This window comes from Musa acuminata, chromosome BXJ3-4 (assembly GCF_036884655.1).
Source record: "Musa acuminata AAA Group cultivar baxijiao chromosome BXJ3-4, Cavendish_Baxijiao_AAA, whole genome shotgun sequence".
Classification (NCBI taxonomy): domain Eukaryota; kingdom Viridiplantae; phylum Streptophyta; class Magnoliopsida; order Zingiberales; family Musaceae; genus Musa; species Musa acuminata.
The window spans coordinates 37,276,872-37,296,024 of NC_088352.1; the positions used below are offsets into that span (position 1 = coordinate 37,276,872).

A 19,153-nucleotide genomic window follows, 5' to 3' on the forward strand; every position below is an offset into this window, starting at 1 on the left:
AGGACATGACATGACCTGCTACAATTTCCCCCACTTTGAGCACCGTCTCACTTAAATGCGGCCTTGCGATTGGGCGTTGACTCCGTCGTCCGTCGCATCCCAATGAGCTGCAATCCATTTCATCTATGTATGCATACATGTGGGAGTGAGGCACGTACTTTTTCTTTTCATTTTTAATCTATTATGATGTATTGGCAGCACCATTTTATTATTGTTTACCATAGGAAAGAAGTAAAGATAATTTGGTTGGAAAAGAAATATATTCGGTAGACATATGTATTTTATACTAAGGGAGAATCAGTGGACTAATAAATGAGATAAATTGAATGTACTACTTTAATGATGATGATGATCAAAGATGTGATGGATTTGAGATATAAATGAACATGGGTTGAATAATAAATAACACGAAAAATAAAAAAAAATAATATACGATTAACTTGATAAAACTATCTATTCGTAGTATTATCATCATCGTTATAAGATGATTTTATTATGATTCATCGTATTATCATCTTCCATGATTTATAGTATTGTAAGTTGACAACTTCGACTATTAAATATGACACTAAGAAATTACGTATTGTTCAAGGTGTTATTAAATAATTTTTTTAAATAAAATATTTTTTTAATTTTTATTATAAAAATTTGCTTTAAAGATATTTTTACTTGATCTTATTTTTATTTCTTAAATTTGTAGGAATGTGTGAACCTTTAATTCTAAAAGTCTGTAGAAGTCTTACTTATGAAACTTCAATTTATAGAGATAAATACATAATCACCTATATATATATATATATATATATATATATATATATATATATATAATTTTATCCATCTTGTTAAATTTAGAGGGATGCATAAAAATCACAAATAACAAAATCATTGCCTCCTGCTTTCATAATTCTGAATATGTAAGTAATATATTAACCACAAAGATTTAAAATAGTTATTAGCCATTTAACATATTTATTCATTGTATTATTAATGCATTAATAATACAATGTTCATTTTTATTCAAACAAAAATCTTATTAAGAGTGCAAATGTTTCAACAAAAAGGGGAAAAAGACACTATTTTGGGCCACATAATGTACTGCTATTCTATTAGAGGGGTAATCCTGTATCCTACCTCGGCCGGGGTAGGAGATCCCTTGCGAGGCAGCAAACACGGGACAAGATCACATGAGACCTCATTTAATGGAAATTATGTGTGAACTCAAATTAAGCAAGTGTCGATTGGAAGCGAAGGACGATAAGTAGAATTGGGTTCAATAATAGAATTAAATCCTTAAATAAATCAAATGGGTAATCTATACGTAAATCCTTATATAAAACGATATGAGTAAGAGAGAGAGAGAGAGAGAGAGAGGGGGGAAGCAATTACTGCGTCAAGCTGGAATTGTTTCTTATCTTTTTGCCCTTGTTCGCTTCACTCCATACCCCCAAAGTTTGGTGGTAGTCGTCGTTAATGCCCGCCCCCTCTCTTTATTTCGCTTTCTGCTGCTGTTGCTGCTGCTCCTCCACCTCGAGATCTCGTCTCCCTTGCTTCTGCTTTCTCTCGCTCGACGAGCCCGTGGATCTGCTACGGATCCCGCCGCGGGCTTAGGGTTTTATGAGCCGGCCCCGCCGGCACCCTCCTCCAGCGGCGGCGACGGAGAGGAGCCGTTTCGGACTCGGGGAATGGGGGATGCCGGGCTCCGGAGAACGCAGGAATCCTTCTGAGGGATCGAGATGTCGGGGCTACTGATGTGTCTGCTCTCTCTGCTCCGTTTGGCGTCGAATGATACTGGTATTTTTCTGCCCTCTCTTTGATTTCCCGGGATTTGTCCAAGATCATGTCTTGTTAGGTTTTGAAGGCGGCTTCTTTAGATCGGCTTGAAGCAGGTCTTGTGAAACGGCAGGATCTAGCTCATTCTCGGCTTCTGGTTGGGAGTACTTGGGAAAGGAGGGGAATGTGGTCTCGTGCTTAGCCAGGCTTGGACTTTTTTGGTCTTTAGTCGATTGAAGGGAGTTGTGATTTATAGTTGTTAAATCTGGAACTCAATAAGTGTTCCGTGGAGTGGTTTCTGGGAATTCTGCTAATGCTTTTCTTTTGAGGATGCATCATTGTTATTTCTTTATACTAAAGTGGCAAATTGTTTGGTAAAATATTGACATGGTCTACACTTCTCTAAGTTTACGTGTCTGACGTACGACCTCCTACAGGAGTGGTTTTCATTCCTTGGCATACAAGATGTCTTTAACGAGCTTGATATCAAATTTAAAGTTATGTTTGTAACATGCTAGATATAATCGGAAGCAAAGCATTTATGTTTAGAGAATCTGAAAGAAAATAAACTCCATTCCTGCTTTGCTGGTTAAAGGTATGGAAGCCCTCACTGGAGAATAAGGGTCGATAGTCGGAACATTTGATTAATAAAGTCGTGCTCATTTTTAAGACACAGTCTCACATGGAATTGCTTGCTAGCAATTTCCTTAATGATCTTATTTTCTTTGCTCTTTTAGATTGGTTACTTACATTGATAACCAACTCGCTGTCATGGTAAATGAAGCTGATGAATTCACCAAACCAGATCTTGCTTCAGGTTTGCATACGTTTGTAATCTCTCAGTCTTATAGGACAAGAACAAGCACATGCACACAGAAAATTTAAGGGTTTTTGAGTTGCTAACATCTGGAAATGATAATATTACAAATGTAGACATTTTGTCAAATGCAGGTTTTGGTTTGCCTGCATCAACGATGCATTCAGTGGCAGTTTAAGTCCTTTATTCTGCATTTCCACATGCGACTTAGGTGTCTGCATGTGTTATTGCAGGCTAGTTACAACTGAAGACTGGGATCTCTGCCATCTTGCTCTCTGATAACCACCACCCCTCTTGCCATTGCTTCCGATCATTGCCCCTCTGGCCATCACCTCGATTTATGTGGTCCTTGATGTCACCACTCTCGAACACTGTTCCTTTTTCTACCTCTCTTGGTCATTATGGTCCTCACTTCCATACATCCACTGTTTTTTTAACCATTCCTGCGCCTCTGACATCCAGTAAACAAATCATTGAAGTTGCAAATGCAAGAATGATCATATAATCTTGGCCTTAAATTTAAGCTAGTTCCTAACTTCTTGAAAAACAGACAAACCACTTTCTTTTTGGACATGCAGCAAATGCTTTGATATAGCTAGCATAACTCAAGACCCTTTAATATGATTAACAGATGATTTTAAATGCTGAATGAAGTGATACAATTTTCATATGGATCCTTTTCACATCTATCATATTGGTCTGGCCTCTTTCTTGAACACTGGTTGCGAACATGGGACTTTTTTCTTTTTATCTCATCCATGCTTCTCCTTTTGCATGTTGATGCTTTAGTACTTTGTATGCCAAGCCTTTAAACAATAAGGTGGAGTTATTGAAGAAAAAAAGCTCGAACATTGAGACACTTTGAACTTTGAAGGAATACCTCCTTTTCAAATACTACAAAAAATCGGGCTCATCTTGCATTACAAAGTTTTGAATGAATATTTTGTTATCTACAGTTGTGTCTACTTAGTTGGTTGTTTTTATATGTATTAATACAAGTAATTACTGATGATACTTTCATTGTCACTGCTATCCTACTCTTCATGCTTACACACCCATCAATAGCATTGGACACAATCACTAAATTTTAAAGATTACTTGTTCAGGAATGCATACGGTAATAAGCCAGGCAGTGACTCCAGCAAACACACCAAGAGCATGGAATTTGAAACATTTGGGTCCGGTACCTGCTCCATCTGTCTCACCTGAACATCATGGTAATCAACATTTTAATTTAATTTCCTTCTTTTGTTGCTATTCTTTTAATGACATTAATTGATCTAATTTCAGGATCTGTCTCAAGTCATCATGTGTTGAAACATCATAGACATTTGCCTCCTGCTCACCCACCAACCTCAATTACACCACCAGAAACACAGGGTTTGAAATTTTGGGCTTGGTTCATGTTTTTTTGCTAAAAATAAGGATTTGGCAGACTTTGTCAGTGATGATAATTATTGCGTAATGTGGATCACCATGATTAATTTTTGTTCACATGACTGCATTTCTGATATATTTATTTCTTCTTGAACTTCAAATAGGTTGTGAAATATCCTGTTCTGATCCACTCACTTCAACCCCAATTGGTTCACCCTGTGGATGTGTATACCCTATGCAAGTTGGAATTGATCTTGGTGTAGCACCATATGAGTTATTCTCTAGAATTGCTGAGCTTGAAGTTGATGTTGCAGCTGGCACATTTCTGAAACAAAGTCAAGTGAGAATAATGGGTGCCAGTGCTAGCATTAAGGACGCAGAAAAGACAACAGTTATCATTGACTTGGTACCTCTAGGTGAGAAATTCGATAAGATGACTGCACTTCTGACTTATGAAAGATTTTGGCAAAAGAAGGTGCCGATCAACATGTCCCTTTTTGGTGACTATAACGTGTTATATGTTCATTATCCAGGTAATGTCATATACCTCTTTTGCATAAGTTCATAATATTAGCATATTTATACTTTTGCTTAGAATCCAGGAACATCATGCAGGACTTCCTTCACCACCACCTTCAGTTGATGAGTCATCGGGTCCAAGTGGGATTGGGGGTCACCAATATCCTCTCACAGCAAATATTTCAAATCACAAGTCACAGAAACTGAACGGAAGAATAATCGCTATAATTGTATTATCTTCATTCATACTTCTAGTAGTATGTTCTGGGTTAGTGTGCATGGTTTTGAGATCAAAGAAGCTTGGAAAATCTTCTAATTCTGTTGGACCCACAATTACATCCTCAGCAATCAGAAAAACAGGTACAATCAATCTAAAGTGCGTTAGTTTCAAATTTTAGCGATTTTAAACATGTTATTGTATGATGCATCGTTGCACTTTTATTAATGAGTGAATGAACCAAAATTCGGAAGATAACTTTCCAAATGGGTAAAGAACCAGATGTCCTTCCTAGTATCATATCCCACAGAAAGATGATTAAAACCAAAGATTTTAAGAGTTCAATGGAGAGAACTTCTTGCTTCTTCTGAAGTATGATTTAACAAACAATCCAACCAATCATGATTAGAGCAATCCTTCAACGCCCATGCATGGCATAAAAATCACCAATCTTCTTGCCTGCCATTTCAACCAAAGCATTGACAACAGGTTCACCTCATCTCCACTACCCAATCCTCAAAATGAAAAAAGATGGGTTTGGTAGGGAATTATGCCGTTGGTAACGAGAATAGAAGAAGAACCAAGGTAAGGTTCAACAAGCCTATGCAAGGGCTACTTAATTCAGTCTTAGAGTAAGATTTCCTTGAGAAAGAATTGGCTCGTTTTTATATTGATTAGTTTGGCAGTTCATGGATTCAACTTCTAGTTTGTATGGTGGTAATCGGTTCTTAATTCTTACAAGTTTTTAGCAATGGATGGAACTGGGTAAAGAGCCAGTTCCAGGTTACCCCTGCTTAACCAGTTGAGCTTTTCTGGTCTTCAAAACATTGTGCATACCATATATCACAGTTTTCACTTTTAAACTGATTACTGTCCAGCAGATGATTGTATCCTTATTTGCACAATCAACAATGGGATTTGTGTGGTGCATGTTTTTGTAGCGTGATCAACAGATCCTGGTATTTCTAATGATCAAAATTACAAAGAAATACCTTAACTTATCAGGATACCAAGTGTCATAGATAAGTTGGGTTCTGATCCTAGAGACTCATAATCAATTTTCTAGAATGAATGCTATGTCATTGCATATGTCGATGCACATGACCTGGCATAAGGACCAATCTGTTGCATATGCTATGGATGCTTGGGTGGCCACACAACACTGTAGTGCCTGCCATTTAGGCACATATGTGGTTCAAGTGGGTGTTTCCATTGATAGGTATAAGCAAGGTATGCAATACCGTACCGTACTGATGTTTCGAGGATGGCTCGGTTCGGTATGGTACCGTGTACCGAGCGGTATGCCAGGGCATACCTGGCGGTAGACCTAATTTAGGAATAAAACCCTCCGAAAATATATGAAAATAAAAAAAATTAGAATAGGGTTTTTAAGTTAGAAATAAATATAGTAATAGCATAAGTTTAGCAAAATCAATGTAAATTAGGTAAGAATAGTATCACATATCTTTTTCGGGCTTTGGATAATATCTTGTGCAAGGTTCGTATTTCAGTCCATTACGGATCGTCCTTGTGTAAATATTGAAATATCTACAGAAAAATCATTTGAATTGTTAGACTATTTTGTTACAATATAAACTCTAAAATTTAAATGAATTAAATAATCACATATGTAGATATACCTGATTGCTGATTCTACCACCAAAACGAACGACGGGCCTTCACGGGTGGTGGATCGGGGTCCTCGATCCAATACATCTGCATATCAATATGATATGTTTATTGGACCCAATCATGAAATTGATCATATGACATAGTGTATTGATATACCGTATGCTATTGATGCATCAATGTGGTGCTGATCGTAGGCTGATTGTCATGAATCATATTCGTTACAAATCGCTGTTTTGTAGAGTTTATCAGAGCACCAATGTGAGAAAAAAAGAGTTTGAGATAGTTTAAGAGAGTATGAGAATGTAATGGAGTGAAATAGGAGAGAAGAAGGGTTTAAATACTATGAGAAAGGGCTCCAATGGTCAATTTGATCGTTCGTGCACTATAGCACTGTTACAGTGCGAATCGATTGTTACCGAGCTGTAACGGACAAACTTCTAAACAAGATGTTGGATGTAATGTTTATGTCTGTCCGTTGTCTTTTGGCATGTTCATGCCTTGTACAGCAGGTAGAGGGGCGACCGAAGGCTAAATAGTCCCATGTTAGTTGGGTTGGTGGCCTCTTTAGGCTTGTAAATAAAGGTTGTGTCATGTGGACACGTGCGAGAGCTTTTCGGTCTGTAATGGACCATTTTACCCTTTGTTGTGCAACTATTCAGAGCTTGTAAAGTCTGTTTGTAATTTGCATTGTCTATGAAGTGTTTTTCGGACATGTTTGCTTGTGGATCCCGATTGAGGCGTTCTCTTTAACCCGTTCTCTCTTTTGTTGGTCCTAAGGGACAATGGGAGGCTTCGGGGAGGCTGACCTTTGCGGACGGACGCGCGAGGGTGCCGCACGCCTTAGGCAAAACCAGCTAAGGTCGTGACATTATGGTATCAGAGCGGGACAAGCACTCATAGAAACACTTGACATGCAAACGTGGGGGACCTAGCGGGGCTGCGTTGAGGGCAGCCAGCACGCGCGACCGTTTGAGGGAAAACGGGCATGGAGATGTAGGGAAAAGAGTCGCTCAGAGGAGCGGGCATCTAACATTGGCATTCAGAGGAATGACCAACCCTTCGCGCAAAAAGGCACCACGAGAACAGGCAAGCTTGGAAGAATGCGGAGCGCACAAAGGTTGGGATGGCTGAGTTTGAGCTACGGCTCAACGTTGACAACTATACTTGATGGTGCTCTAGGCAAGCGACGCGCTTGGCAAGAATGAGACCATGCAAGGTGGAATGAGTTGCTCAACGACCAAAAGAGTTATGCAAAGCTCACAGAGGTGAGGGGAATTGCTAACTCAAAGAATTTGGTACTCATGCATGGGCTTGTATGCGGACGATGGAATGCTCGTGGCCATCCCAAGGCGACCGAAACTCGGTGCCATGGAGCATTGAAACTTTCTCTTCGGCATGTGAAGGATACATCCGTCTGAGGCTGAAGTGTGCAACGAGTTCAGCATGTTGCTAGGCCTTGAGGGGTGCAGCGAGGGCTGTATTGACATGAAGTCGCAATCTAGCAAGTGCATTTGCAGGAGGCAGAACAGTGCACAGTTTGTTCAGCAGATCGGAGTAGTCCAAGGGGATGGTGGTCTCCGAAACGAAGAGAGATGTTGCTCCAATGGGGTAGTTACCCAGGAGGGATAAGTCCCGGCTCTCCAGAGGGAGAATCATGTGAGACGGACCTCACATGTTGAGGAGGAGTACCTCAACAAACAACAACTCCATGAAGCTCGGTGGACTGAGCAAGCGGTGAGGAGTTGCCGCATTGGTGGATGCATTGCGAGATCAAGTGGGGGAGCGACCTAAAGCAACTTATGAAGGTACACTTGGAGTCGATGTGGAGATCGGACTCAAGGGAGGGCTGACCCGTGGAATGGTGGGCGCGAGGGCCACCATCAACTCAATGCAAAAACGAGGAGCGGAGCAACTTGGGTGTAACTTGGCGAAGTACCCAAGCCGCATGAAGGGAGCCAGCATAGAAGTTGGAACATGGAGCAGAGGCACAGTGCTTTCCTTAGACAGAGGTCAAGGACATGAACTCTTGCAGAGGCAAGAGTAGGATCATGTTGTTCCATGGGTCCTTTCTGACGGAGCGGACACATCTTGCATGGTGCCAAAGACGAAGGGAGCTTCGCGGCACATGCACCTTAACTCGGAGAAGCATTTGATGGAGGAACTAAGGCGACTCAATTTGTGGAGGCGAAGTTGGGTTCAGAAGGGCCTTAGCACGGGGCAAGAGGACGCAGAGGCGGGTACTCTTGAAGAATATGCCACAGTGTTGCCATTTGAGTTGCTATGAAGGAAGCAGTGCGCAGCGGAGATTGTGCTGGTAGGGGCAGAGGCCCAGGATCCAGACAATGGTGCACAGATTACAGTGAAGTCGGTGGACTTCGAGAACTACTAGGCGACGGACTGTCTTAGAGCGGTGCTTCATCTAGGTGTGACCCAGGAGTGGGTGGATGAAGGTCGATTGCCAGAGGAGCGAACAAAATCGAAGGTGGAAGGGACCCTGCGATGTATTGGCAGAGGCCACACATGGAGGGTTCACAATTCGAGTTTATTCCACAAGGATCAGAATGCAATGAAGATGTCATCAGGAGGCGACATGGTGCAGCGGATCGTGGTGGAACAGTTCGTGGCAATGCGACACACACGACATTGTCCCGTGAGGGATGAGATCATATGGAGGTATGATCGGGAGCTACTGGGAGCTCCGCTTTGGTGAACAACACGACGGCAAGAAGGGCTATGGATTCAAGGAGTGAAGGCCATGGTACCACAGAGGCGGGTCTTCCGGGCGTGCACCGAATTTTGCATCGGATGAAAACCTTGGTCATCAGCATATGGGGGCTGGGTTCCACCAAGGGAAAAGTTCGAATGCAAGTACCAGTGAGTTCCATGGGAGGGACTTGATCGTGCAGAGGTATGATCGAAGCAACTGGAGAGTTGGACTGCTCCAAAGCTCATATTCGCTTAAGGGAGCCCGACAAGTCAGAGGACAAGGTCGAGTAAGCGAACGTTGCTACCAAGGAAGCTAAGGAGAACATAATCGATGCAAACACTACAACATGATGGCAGAGGCCATGCATGGGAGTTGTAGTCTGTCTTTCCATCGACCAAACGGACTGCTTGGAGAACACAGAGGTGTTGAACCAGGGGGTCGAAAGGGGCGAGGAAGCGACGACGAGTCCAGAGGGACTTAGCTACCCAAAATCAAGCATCAGTCGGAATGGAGGTGGACTCAGAGGAGTGTCACAGAGACATTTCTACTGATCATGCAGAAAAGGGTTACAGATGCGAGGCGACGGATAGTAGGGCCATGGGCATGGCAGCGCCATGGTACCGCAGAGGCGGGACTTCCGTGCAAGTCATTGATCCCTTGCTCTCATGGAGGGAGAGCGCTTGGTCGTGAAAGGGGCCGAGGAGGTGGAGCATGCAGAGGCAATCTCCAAGTACCGAGACAAGGCTGAAGGGCAGAGGCCAAGAAACTTCGTAAGACCGGTGTCAACAAGTTTCTCATCAAGATAGCCGTAAGTGAAGGACTTCGGGTCATGCAAGAGTGCACGACCAAGGAACGAAGCAGGCAGTACGCGGTGCTGTACCTTTGCTACTCAGTGGAGTAGGCGGCAGGGTTGATGGAGAAGACGGTACAATCCCAGAGACGACCTCATCTATCAGAGAATTACTCCAAGTTGGGGTGAAAACTTCCCGCATTCCAGAAGTTCGATGGCATTGAGAAGGTGAATCACAGTAGCTAACTCAACGCAAGGAGTGCAAACACTTCAAGTGCTTCAGAAGTGTGAGCAAAGAGCAGGCGAAGACCAGTAACCAGCTCGATGCATGAAGTACAACCTCGAGGAGGCGGGCGAAGTCAAAGTAACCTTTGCCTTCTCAACTCTTAAGAGAATGGGCGAAACCGAGTACCCCAGTTCTCTTATCTATCCAGCAGAGGAGCTCTGCACAAGTTCAAAGACCCTTCGAAGATAATGGAAGACAATAGTTGTCAAATCCTCACCAACGGTGATCAGTGCTACTGAGAGTAGATTGTCCGCTTCATTTCCCAACGAAATGCCAATCGAAAGCGGAAGTGATGCGAACCTACTTGGATGTGTCAACTAACTAAAAGAAGAGTCAATGAGCAGATTTTGTGGAGGAAGGACCCAAAGCTTCAGAAGTTTGCGAGACGATGCTCGTTAAAGCTCCAACAAGCATCCACCCAGTTCAAGCAGCATTAGGAATTTTTAAGAGACTGGCGCAGTAAGGATGGTCTTTTCCTTCATTTGGCGGATCCGCAGGAATCAACAAGGATCAACACAACTCAGCCAACCCCACACCAGAGTCAGAATCATTGGTGAGTTGAAGCAGCATGGCGGATCAAAGGTTCGACTACTCAGAAACAGCAGCGGAGAGCAGCTGGGAGCCAGGAGGCGCATTGCAGCTGGAGCAAAAGATTGAAGACTCAGCAAAGGCGAAGAGTTGCAGTGTTCACAAAGGCTTCGACGAGGACGTCGAAGGGATAAGTGGGGGAGAATGTAACGGACAAACTTCTAAACAAGATGTTGGATGTAATGTTTATGTCTATCCGTTGTCTTTTGGCATGTTCATGCCTTGTACAGCAGGTAGAGGGGCGGCCGAAGGCTAAATAGTCCCATGTTAGTTGGGTTGGTGGCCTCTTTAGGCTTGTAAATAAAGGTTGTGTCATGTGGACACGTGCGAGAGCTTTTCGGTCTGTAATGGACCATTTTACCCTTTGTTGTGCAACTATTCAGAGCTTGTAAAGTCTGTTTGTAATTTGCATTGTCTATGAAGTGTTTTTCGGACATGTTTGCTTGTGGATCCCGATTGAGGCGTTCTCTTTAACCCGTTCTCTCTTTTGTTGGTCCTAAGGGACAATGGGAGGCTTCGGGGAGGCTGACCTTTGCGGACGGACGCGCGAGGGTGCCGCACGCCTTAGGCAAAACCAGCTAAGGTCGTGACAGAGCGGTAACAGTTGATTAGTTGTGCCGGGCGGTAACGGATGAAATTTCGACTGTTACCGGGCGGTAACGGGCGCTTTTAAACGTTCCGCCCGACAGTAGGCGGTCCGCATACCGGTATGTCGTCGGACTGGTACGTACCGCTCGTACCGGGCGGTACCATTCAAAATTGCATACCTTGGGTATAAGTATGCCTCTTATTTTCCTTGCTTGAAAAGTATTTAGTCCTATTAATCATTTGATAATATATTTGTTCCATGAATATACTTCATCATTTACTCTCTTTTTTTTAAATTAAAATTTATTATGCTAGAATAGATCCTGGAATAAGTTGACTGTTCCTTTGCATAATTTGCTGCTTAAGATTACATAGTCACTTGAATTTGCTATTCTCATGTTATTTTTATGTTTGAATAATAAACATCCAAGGTGGCATGCCATTTATTGGGTTTCTGTTTGCAAGCAACCAAAGTGTACTACATTGCCCTATTAAGTGGCAGGTGACTGATCTTAGCAGTATAGGTTTTTTTCAACTTTTATTGTCAGAAACATGGTTGTGCGTTTCGCTCGGGCCAGTATGTATCAGTCTAATGACCTGTCAAGTCGGCAGCATGGACTGCGGCGCATGTCTTCTGATACCATATGTACTCCTCTTAGAAAGAGTTTTGCAGCATGTGCCGACATACCATATGTTGATACCATGTCACGTAGTGGACCTGTACTCCAGCCGGGGAACTGGCACAGGTCTGGTTCCAAATTGGCAAACCACGGTTAGAAACTAGGTGCTTACTTTTTAGACCTGCTGAGCAGCACTAGTAGAAACGGTAATCCAGAAAATGATATATGAATAAAATTTGGGATTTAAAAAATACTTTGTTCTTTTTAGTTAGATTAGATTTGCGATATGTGCACATAACTCGAGGTTTAGTTATTCTTTGGTTCTGCTTTATGCAATGTAAGACTCTTACTATGAATTGTCCTCTCATGTAAAATGATCCTTATGATGAGAAAAGATTTACTGTTTTTTTCTTTTGTAAATGAGTACTGAGATTCTCGTGGAAACAGTTACGAAACATGTCTTCAAGATATCTTCTTCACTTTATATTCTTGTAATTATACCACAGTAACTTGGATCAGACAAGAAAATTTTTTCGAGGCCTGAAAAGTAACTTATCCCATCATTAGACTGAAATAATCCCTTTATCTTCAATAGAGGTTTTGTCAATTATGCATCCCCTTCCTCTCGAGTAAGATATGAACAACTTCTTCAGTTATGTGAGAATATAGATTTTTGGCTTTTTAGTTCTAAGAGATCGATTTTAAATGTTAATGTAGTTACATGTTAAAATCTCATACGCCATCGGCATTGGGTGATCCAGGTTTGCTGCAGAACACATCAATATACTTGCTTCAGTACATTCTGTTTCTTTACATCCTTTGAGGTTTCTGCAGCTGGCCACTTACTTCTTTTCTATTTTTCATTTTTAAACATGGGCATGCATTTATGTTGCTGATGTCTTGTAATTATGAGATTATAAGATTGCCAAGCATTTTTTTTGTTCAGTGTGACATGGTATCTTTCTAGTAAATGAAGAATACTGATAATAAGTGGATGTATGTCCGCCTTCAGTGTATTGCATGTAGGTGGATGTTATTCAAGTGTTGAATTGTTTCACTGGTCCTTATTTTTCCATAAATTGCTTCTATGTTAGTGTTTGGATATGTGGTTTTTTACTTATGCATGAAGATATATGTCCTAGGCGATGTAATTCTACTTGTCTGTGTTTTGAGACCCAAAACAGTTAGCATCTGTAACCTCATTATATAATCAAAGCCTCAATTATTTTACAGTACTAGGAAGTACACACTGTATCTATATTTTATGTGCTCATGCTTTATGATCCATGAATACACCTTTGTCTTAATGTTGCACATCTCTTCGTACAGGTATCAGGTCTATATTATCAAGTAGTTTAGCTAGCTCCATGTCAATGTCCTTTGTTTCCAACATGGCTACCTGTCCACCTTCAGTGAGAACATTTTCAGTAACTGAGCTCGAGAAAGCTACAGATAAGTTCAGTTCTAACAAGATTTTGGGAAAGGGTGGATTTGGACTTGTTTACTATGGTGTCATGGATGACGGAATTGAGGTTGCTGTGAAGTTGCTTACCAGGGAGGACCAGAGTGGGGATCGGGAATTTATTGCAGAAGTGGAGATGCTTAGCCGGTTGCATCATCGCAATCTTGTTAAGTTGATTGGCATATGTATTGAAGGGGGAATTCGATGTTTAGTATATGAATTTGTTCGAAATGGAAGTGTTGAGTCCCATCTTCATGGTAAATTTCTTACAATAATTCTATACTTCACAAAAAACTGTACAATCATGAAAGAACAAAGAGCTGCACAATCATGAAAATATTTAGGCATCTTATGTCACTATGCTTCTTAATGTGAAGGTTGAACAAAGAGCATCTTATATATAAAGGAATTTTTAATGGGAATGATTTCAGAACATTTTCGTAACTATGTTAAACTACTCAATTACTTCTTAATGTGAAGGTTGAACAAAGAGCATCTTATATATAAAGGAATTTTTAATGGGAATGATTTCAGAACATTTTCATAACTATGTTAAACCACTTAATTACTTAAACCATCGGATATGCCTGAGTTAGTGATGAAGATTTTGTTGTTATAAATCTGGAAAATCTTTTCATTGCTGATAAATGGATGTTGACTAAAAATTTTGTTCCATTAATTTTGTATATTTTGGGCCTACAAAGTAGTTGCAAGGAGTCGTTGGTGTTGTCTGGTTGCATGTAACATAGCACTTGTGCTCAACATTTTTTTTTTTCCGGTTACTGTTGTGCTTGCATCACAGGTGCTGATAAAATGAAGGGACCTCTTGACTGGGATGCTCGGATGAAAATTGCCCTTGGTGCAGCAAGAGGACTCGCATATCTGCATGAGGATTCCAACCCTCGTGTTATACATCGTGATTTCAAGGCCAGTAATATTCTACTTGAAGATGACTTTACCCCCAAGGTTTCAGATTTTGGATTGGCTAGAGAAGCATCAGAAGGGGTTCATCATATATCTACTCAAGTTATGGGGACTTTTGGGTAATGTCACTTCTACCAACACCCTTTGTGTTGACGTTTGAATTGAATTTTAGATTGCATTAATGACCCATGTCAATTTTCATGCTTAAAGAATTTCTACTAGAATCAATCATCGTCCATCATTTATTGTTCACCTAAGACATGCTTAAAGAATGTCACTTGTGCTATGCAGCTTATTTTTGTGTTAATTGCAGCTATCATTATTATTACATGGTGTCTTCTGGAAAAGATGTAACAAACGATGCATCATGTCATGTTATTGCAGTGGCTCCATATGAAAGCTTTTTCTTTTTTATGAATTATATATAATTTAACCTAATATTGTATCCTCTGACTAACGAATTTCATGCCACTTGCTAGTAAAGAAAAATGAACAAATTGCATGCGCTTTCTGAATAGCATGGCAAAGCATCTGAGTGCATCCCCACATTTTATATTGCAGACTTCTTTACAAGAGGCTTACCCATGACTTTGCAGGTATGTTGCCCCAGAATATGCGATGACAGGTCATCTACTTGTTAAAAGTGATGTTTACAGCTATGGGGTGGTTTTGCTGGAGCTTTTATCTGGTAGGAAGCCAGTGTATATGTCTCAGTCTCAAGGACCAGAGAACCTCGTTACTTGGGCACGTCCTTTGCTTACTAGCAGGGAAGGCCTGGAGCAATTGATCGATCCATCATTAGGTGGAAAGTATGACTTTGACAATATGGCAAAAGTAGCAGCAATCGCATCCATGTGTGTCCACTCGGAGGCATCTCAAAGGCCGTTCATGGGGGAAGTTGTGCAGGCACTGAAGCTAATATGCAATGACATGGATGAAGCTTGTGACAATTCTATCAGCCAGAGGGAGGAATCATTGGGTACAGATGGTGATTTCAAGGGAGATTTCGACAGCGAGAGCAGTTGGTGGAATGGTGCAACACCACGCATAACCTACGATGGTGCTACTTCTTTTGTGACCATGGAGTACAGCTCAGGACCAATGGAGGAAATGCAGAGACCCCATTCGACATCTACTTTGGTCGGGGGGATAGAAAGTTTGGTCAGACCTAACAGATCTGGTCCTCTAAGAACAAAGAGGAAGAAACAACCCTTCCACAGATTGAGAGGGAGTATGAGCGACCATGGCCATCCTTATGCAGTCTAGGTCCTGATGGCCCTTGAGTTACCTTTTACAGATCGAGAGGGATCACAAGCGACCATGGTCATCCTCAGTCTGTCAAGGGAAATTTACGTTGTCGATTTTTACTTTAAGCTGTACAGTTCCGAGAGGCATCTCTTGTTGCAAGTCATAACATGGTGTCCCCTTCTGTGTTATATCGATTCGTTTATTGTGGCTCGAGAAATGTTTGTGTCTAATGGTATACGAGACGGGCCTTGCTATTTACGTTACACTGGTATCCTTGCTGGTAGCTACAAATTTGAACTGTACCAGTTCGTTTTCCCCAATTGTTGAACCCAGATTGTTCTCGCACACAAAATTGTGTGGTAGGTATGCCAAATCTCTTTAAAGAAATGTTTTAGGAGTGGTGTTCTACGAGTATAAATAAAAAAAATATTGTCTGCAAAAAATTAAAAAAAATATTTTTTTAAAAGAATTTATCCTATATTTTTAGTGAACGATAGATTGGATATCAGAGCTAAGTTCCCATGCTAACTAGTGGATCGATGGCTATGTGTTCAATAAATATAGGGGTAATTATATATTATCTTTTTGTGGTTAATTATGATTAGAATTTTGATATTTATATTTTTAAAAATAGTATTGAGAATTTTATATTTATAAAAGTAAAATATTTAATTATAAATTTTCTTATTTTGTTAATTTTATCGATAAAATAGCACGTGTTGTTACAACAGGAAAAAAAAAGATAAAAATATAATTTTATTTTTTTATTATTAATTTTATATAAACTTTTTATCTTTACTTATTTCCTCTCTCCTTTCTTTTTCCATTCCTACCTGGTTATCGCTCGTCGCACCTGCTCACCCAATCTCAACTCTAGCTCTTCCGAGAACAAGAGCTATTTCGGAGATCGATTCAACCACATCAACGATTAGCTCGACGAGCAATACGGACGGAGACGTTTGGTAAGGGAATAATAGTTCGTGGAGTCATAGATAATCGCAAAGAACAATCATTTGAAGCCAAGCCTTGTAGATACATTACGATGACAGACTTGGGTGAGCCTTGGGCTTCCCCGTGGGAGCCTAATTCTGTCGATTCCATCGATCAATGTTCGACTTTGAGATTGAACTAATGGAATAAAATTTTATATACAAACGGACCGTAACACGCAGTGGAAAAAGTAAATAAAAATCATAATCACATAGACACCAAAATTTACGTGAAAAATCCATTCAACATAAATGAGAAAAATTACAGAACAAGCTAAAGAAACAAATCCACTATAAAAATAATAAACGTATAAATCTCAAAATCTTTTGTCAAGACAATCTCTCAACAATAATGTGAGAATAAATGAGATACAAAGACATCACAACTGAGACGTTACCCTAGTTTTTTTCTTTTCTCTTCTTCATCTGCCCTCAATTTTTGCTGCTGTGATTTTTTTTTTTTTCAGTCACACCGATAGCCACTGTTGCCCCCATTTTTCTGCTTAGTCGCCACAAGTTTTAGTTAAAAGAGTTAAGGTTTTAATGCTGAGTTAAGTAATGGCTTCAAGTAATGGCTTCCTGACCTCGTCGAGCTACGGTGCTCTGTACCAGTGGCAGCAGGCACAAGAATCTGAAACCCGAGCTAGAAGGCCTTGGAGCGGGTCGAGTGAGAACAAAAGAGACTTTTACCGCCGTGCTCTGCTTCACCCAGCCGGCGCCAGCGCAAAGACCGGTGGCCGGTCTTGCCGGCTTCCAGTTTCTGCTGCTGCTGCGACCACATAGCAGCTCTGGAAAGCGGCTGGTGTTCTACGAAGCAAAGATTCATCTTTTGCGGTTAAAGAAGAGAATTTGCTGCTCGCAGATGTGTGATTTCTGGTTGATGTAGTAATGATAATGTACCATTTTGTGCAAGCATTTAGTGTATCTTTTAATCGTGTCGATGAACATGAGATTCGTGCATGGCATTCTGAATGCCGCATTTGACCGAATTAATATATAAAATTAATAATTTTAAAAATAATACAATTATATTTATATTTTTAATATAATAATACTGATCTTGAGATTAAATATTTCATATAATATTATTTTTTAAAATATAAAAAAAATTAGATATTAATCATAATTAATTATAGAAATAATATATAATCATTTCATAAATATATGTATGTATATAAATAAATAAAAATTTCCATGTGATAACTGGTGACCGTTGGGTATGTGTTCAATAAATAAATATATACATAAGTAAAAATATTATTTATTTAAGCTTTCTAGAGGACGCCTTCTCCATCTCGTTATCTTTCCTAGCCGTGCCCCCTTGACAGGAGGGTGCAAGAAAGGATAACCGAAGAAGGAGCCTTTGTACCTTGCTCGTTGTGAGCTCCTACACCTTCCCAGCGTCTCGCCAATGACCTCTTTGAAGACCCCCAAGATCCCTCTCCGTTCCTTCCCCTTCCAACAGCTCTTCTCTTTGCCTTCTCCAAGAGTCCCTCGCCTCAACAAACCCCGTCCGCCTCCCGGCGCTGTGGCCTTTCGCAAGAAAGCGAGGTTCCTGAGGTCAATCCGTACACCAAGCGGCGGTCACGCGGCCACCCGTTGTTCCAGTGCGCAACACGGCGGGAACTCGATCGAGGAAGTGGAACGGCCTCCCTTCGATCTCAATCTCGCCGTCGTTCTTGCTGGATTTGCCTTCGAGGCGTATACGAGCCCTCCGGTCCGTTCATGGGTGTTTTTTCTCTCCCAAGAAAGTGATTAATTTTTTCTTGCTCTCTGAATGTTTTCTTTTCTTTCGGGCAATTTTGTTGGTTCTTTTCTTTTGAATAGAAAGACGTTGGATGGCGTGAGATCGATGCTGCAGATTGTCAGACGGTGTTCCTTTCCGAGTACGTCCTCCTCCTTTTTGATGCGCATGCTGTTGTGAATATTTATTGGTTTATTTGCGTCGGTCTCATGTATTGAAATCTTGGTCATCATTGAATTGGTTTACAAAGATTGTTTTCTCATTTAGTAATTATTCTATATTCCGATTGCCTCTTCAAGGCAACTTACATGAGAGTAGTCCAGGAATGTGGTACGAGAATAACTGAATTTTTTTCGGGAGATCAGCACTTGCATTTAGATGGTGCTTACCCTGTTTATTATTCTGTTTGAATGCTAAGCTCTATCATAACATCTTTCTTGAATTAAATGAAGAAGGTCACTTCTTCTCACTGACTTGTTATACAACGGATTATTATCTGTGCAAAGCTATACTCTAGTTGTCATATGAATCACCTGCTAATTTTTCTTGGTTTACTAGCTTCTCTAATGTGCTCTTTATGATTTAGGACTTTGTGCGCTGAACTTGGTATTAAAGTGATATGCCAATTAAGATCTCTCTTTTGAGACATGTTTTTACAAGTATAATTTGGTTCTTACAAGTCTTCTAGATAGGTGGCTCAAAACCTCCATATGAGATGCCAATTTTACATTTCTTTTCTTTTTTAAAAATCATAATTAGCATCATCATTTTTTGCACTTTTGCAACCTCTTAAAAAATCATTTGTAAAATAAGTTCCACAAGCATCTTTGTCCACCACCCTCTTTCTCTTCTTGTGATTACTAACAAGCCTAAAA

At 40.7% G+C, this 19,153-nt stretch overlaps 2 protein-coding genes across 21 annotated transcripts in view; both read left to right on the forward strand.

The window, feature by feature from the left end:
• The first annotated feature begins 1,370 nt into the window (after nt 1-1,370).
• On the forward strand, nt 1,371-15,865 carry LOC103976521 (receptor-like serine/threonine-protein kinase ALE2). Its single transcript, XM_009391760.3, has 8 exons — nt 1,371-1,791; nt 3,694-3,804; nt 3,878-3,967; nt 4,129-4,497; nt 4,580-4,843; nt 13,241-13,630; nt 14,176-14,416; nt 14,894-15,865. The coding sequence occupies exons 1-8, from the start codon at nt 1,734-1,736 to the stop codon at nt 15,561-15,563; spliced, it is 2,193 nt and encodes a 730-aa protein (XP_009390035.2). The 5' UTR covers nt 1,371-1,733; the 3' UTR covers nt 15,564-15,865.
• Nucleotides 15,866-17,822: 1,957 nt separating this feature from the next.
• LOC135636750 (uncharacterized) overlaps nt 17,823-19,153 on the forward strand; it is a 34,818-nt gene continuing 33,487 nt past the window's right edge. For all 20 annotated transcript variants that reach the window (XR_010496024.1, XR_010496027.1, XR_010496025.1 and 17 more), the window contains exons 1-2: nt 17,823-18,251; nt 18,362-18,420. Coding sequence is in view for 11 of the 20 variants with exons in the window: in XM_065148747.1 (XP_065004819.1) it covers nt 17,946-18,251; nt 18,362-18,420 (365 nt within the window). In the remaining 9 variants the exon portion in view is untranslated. The remainder of the gene's footprint in view (nt 18,252-18,361; nt 18,421-19,153) is intronic.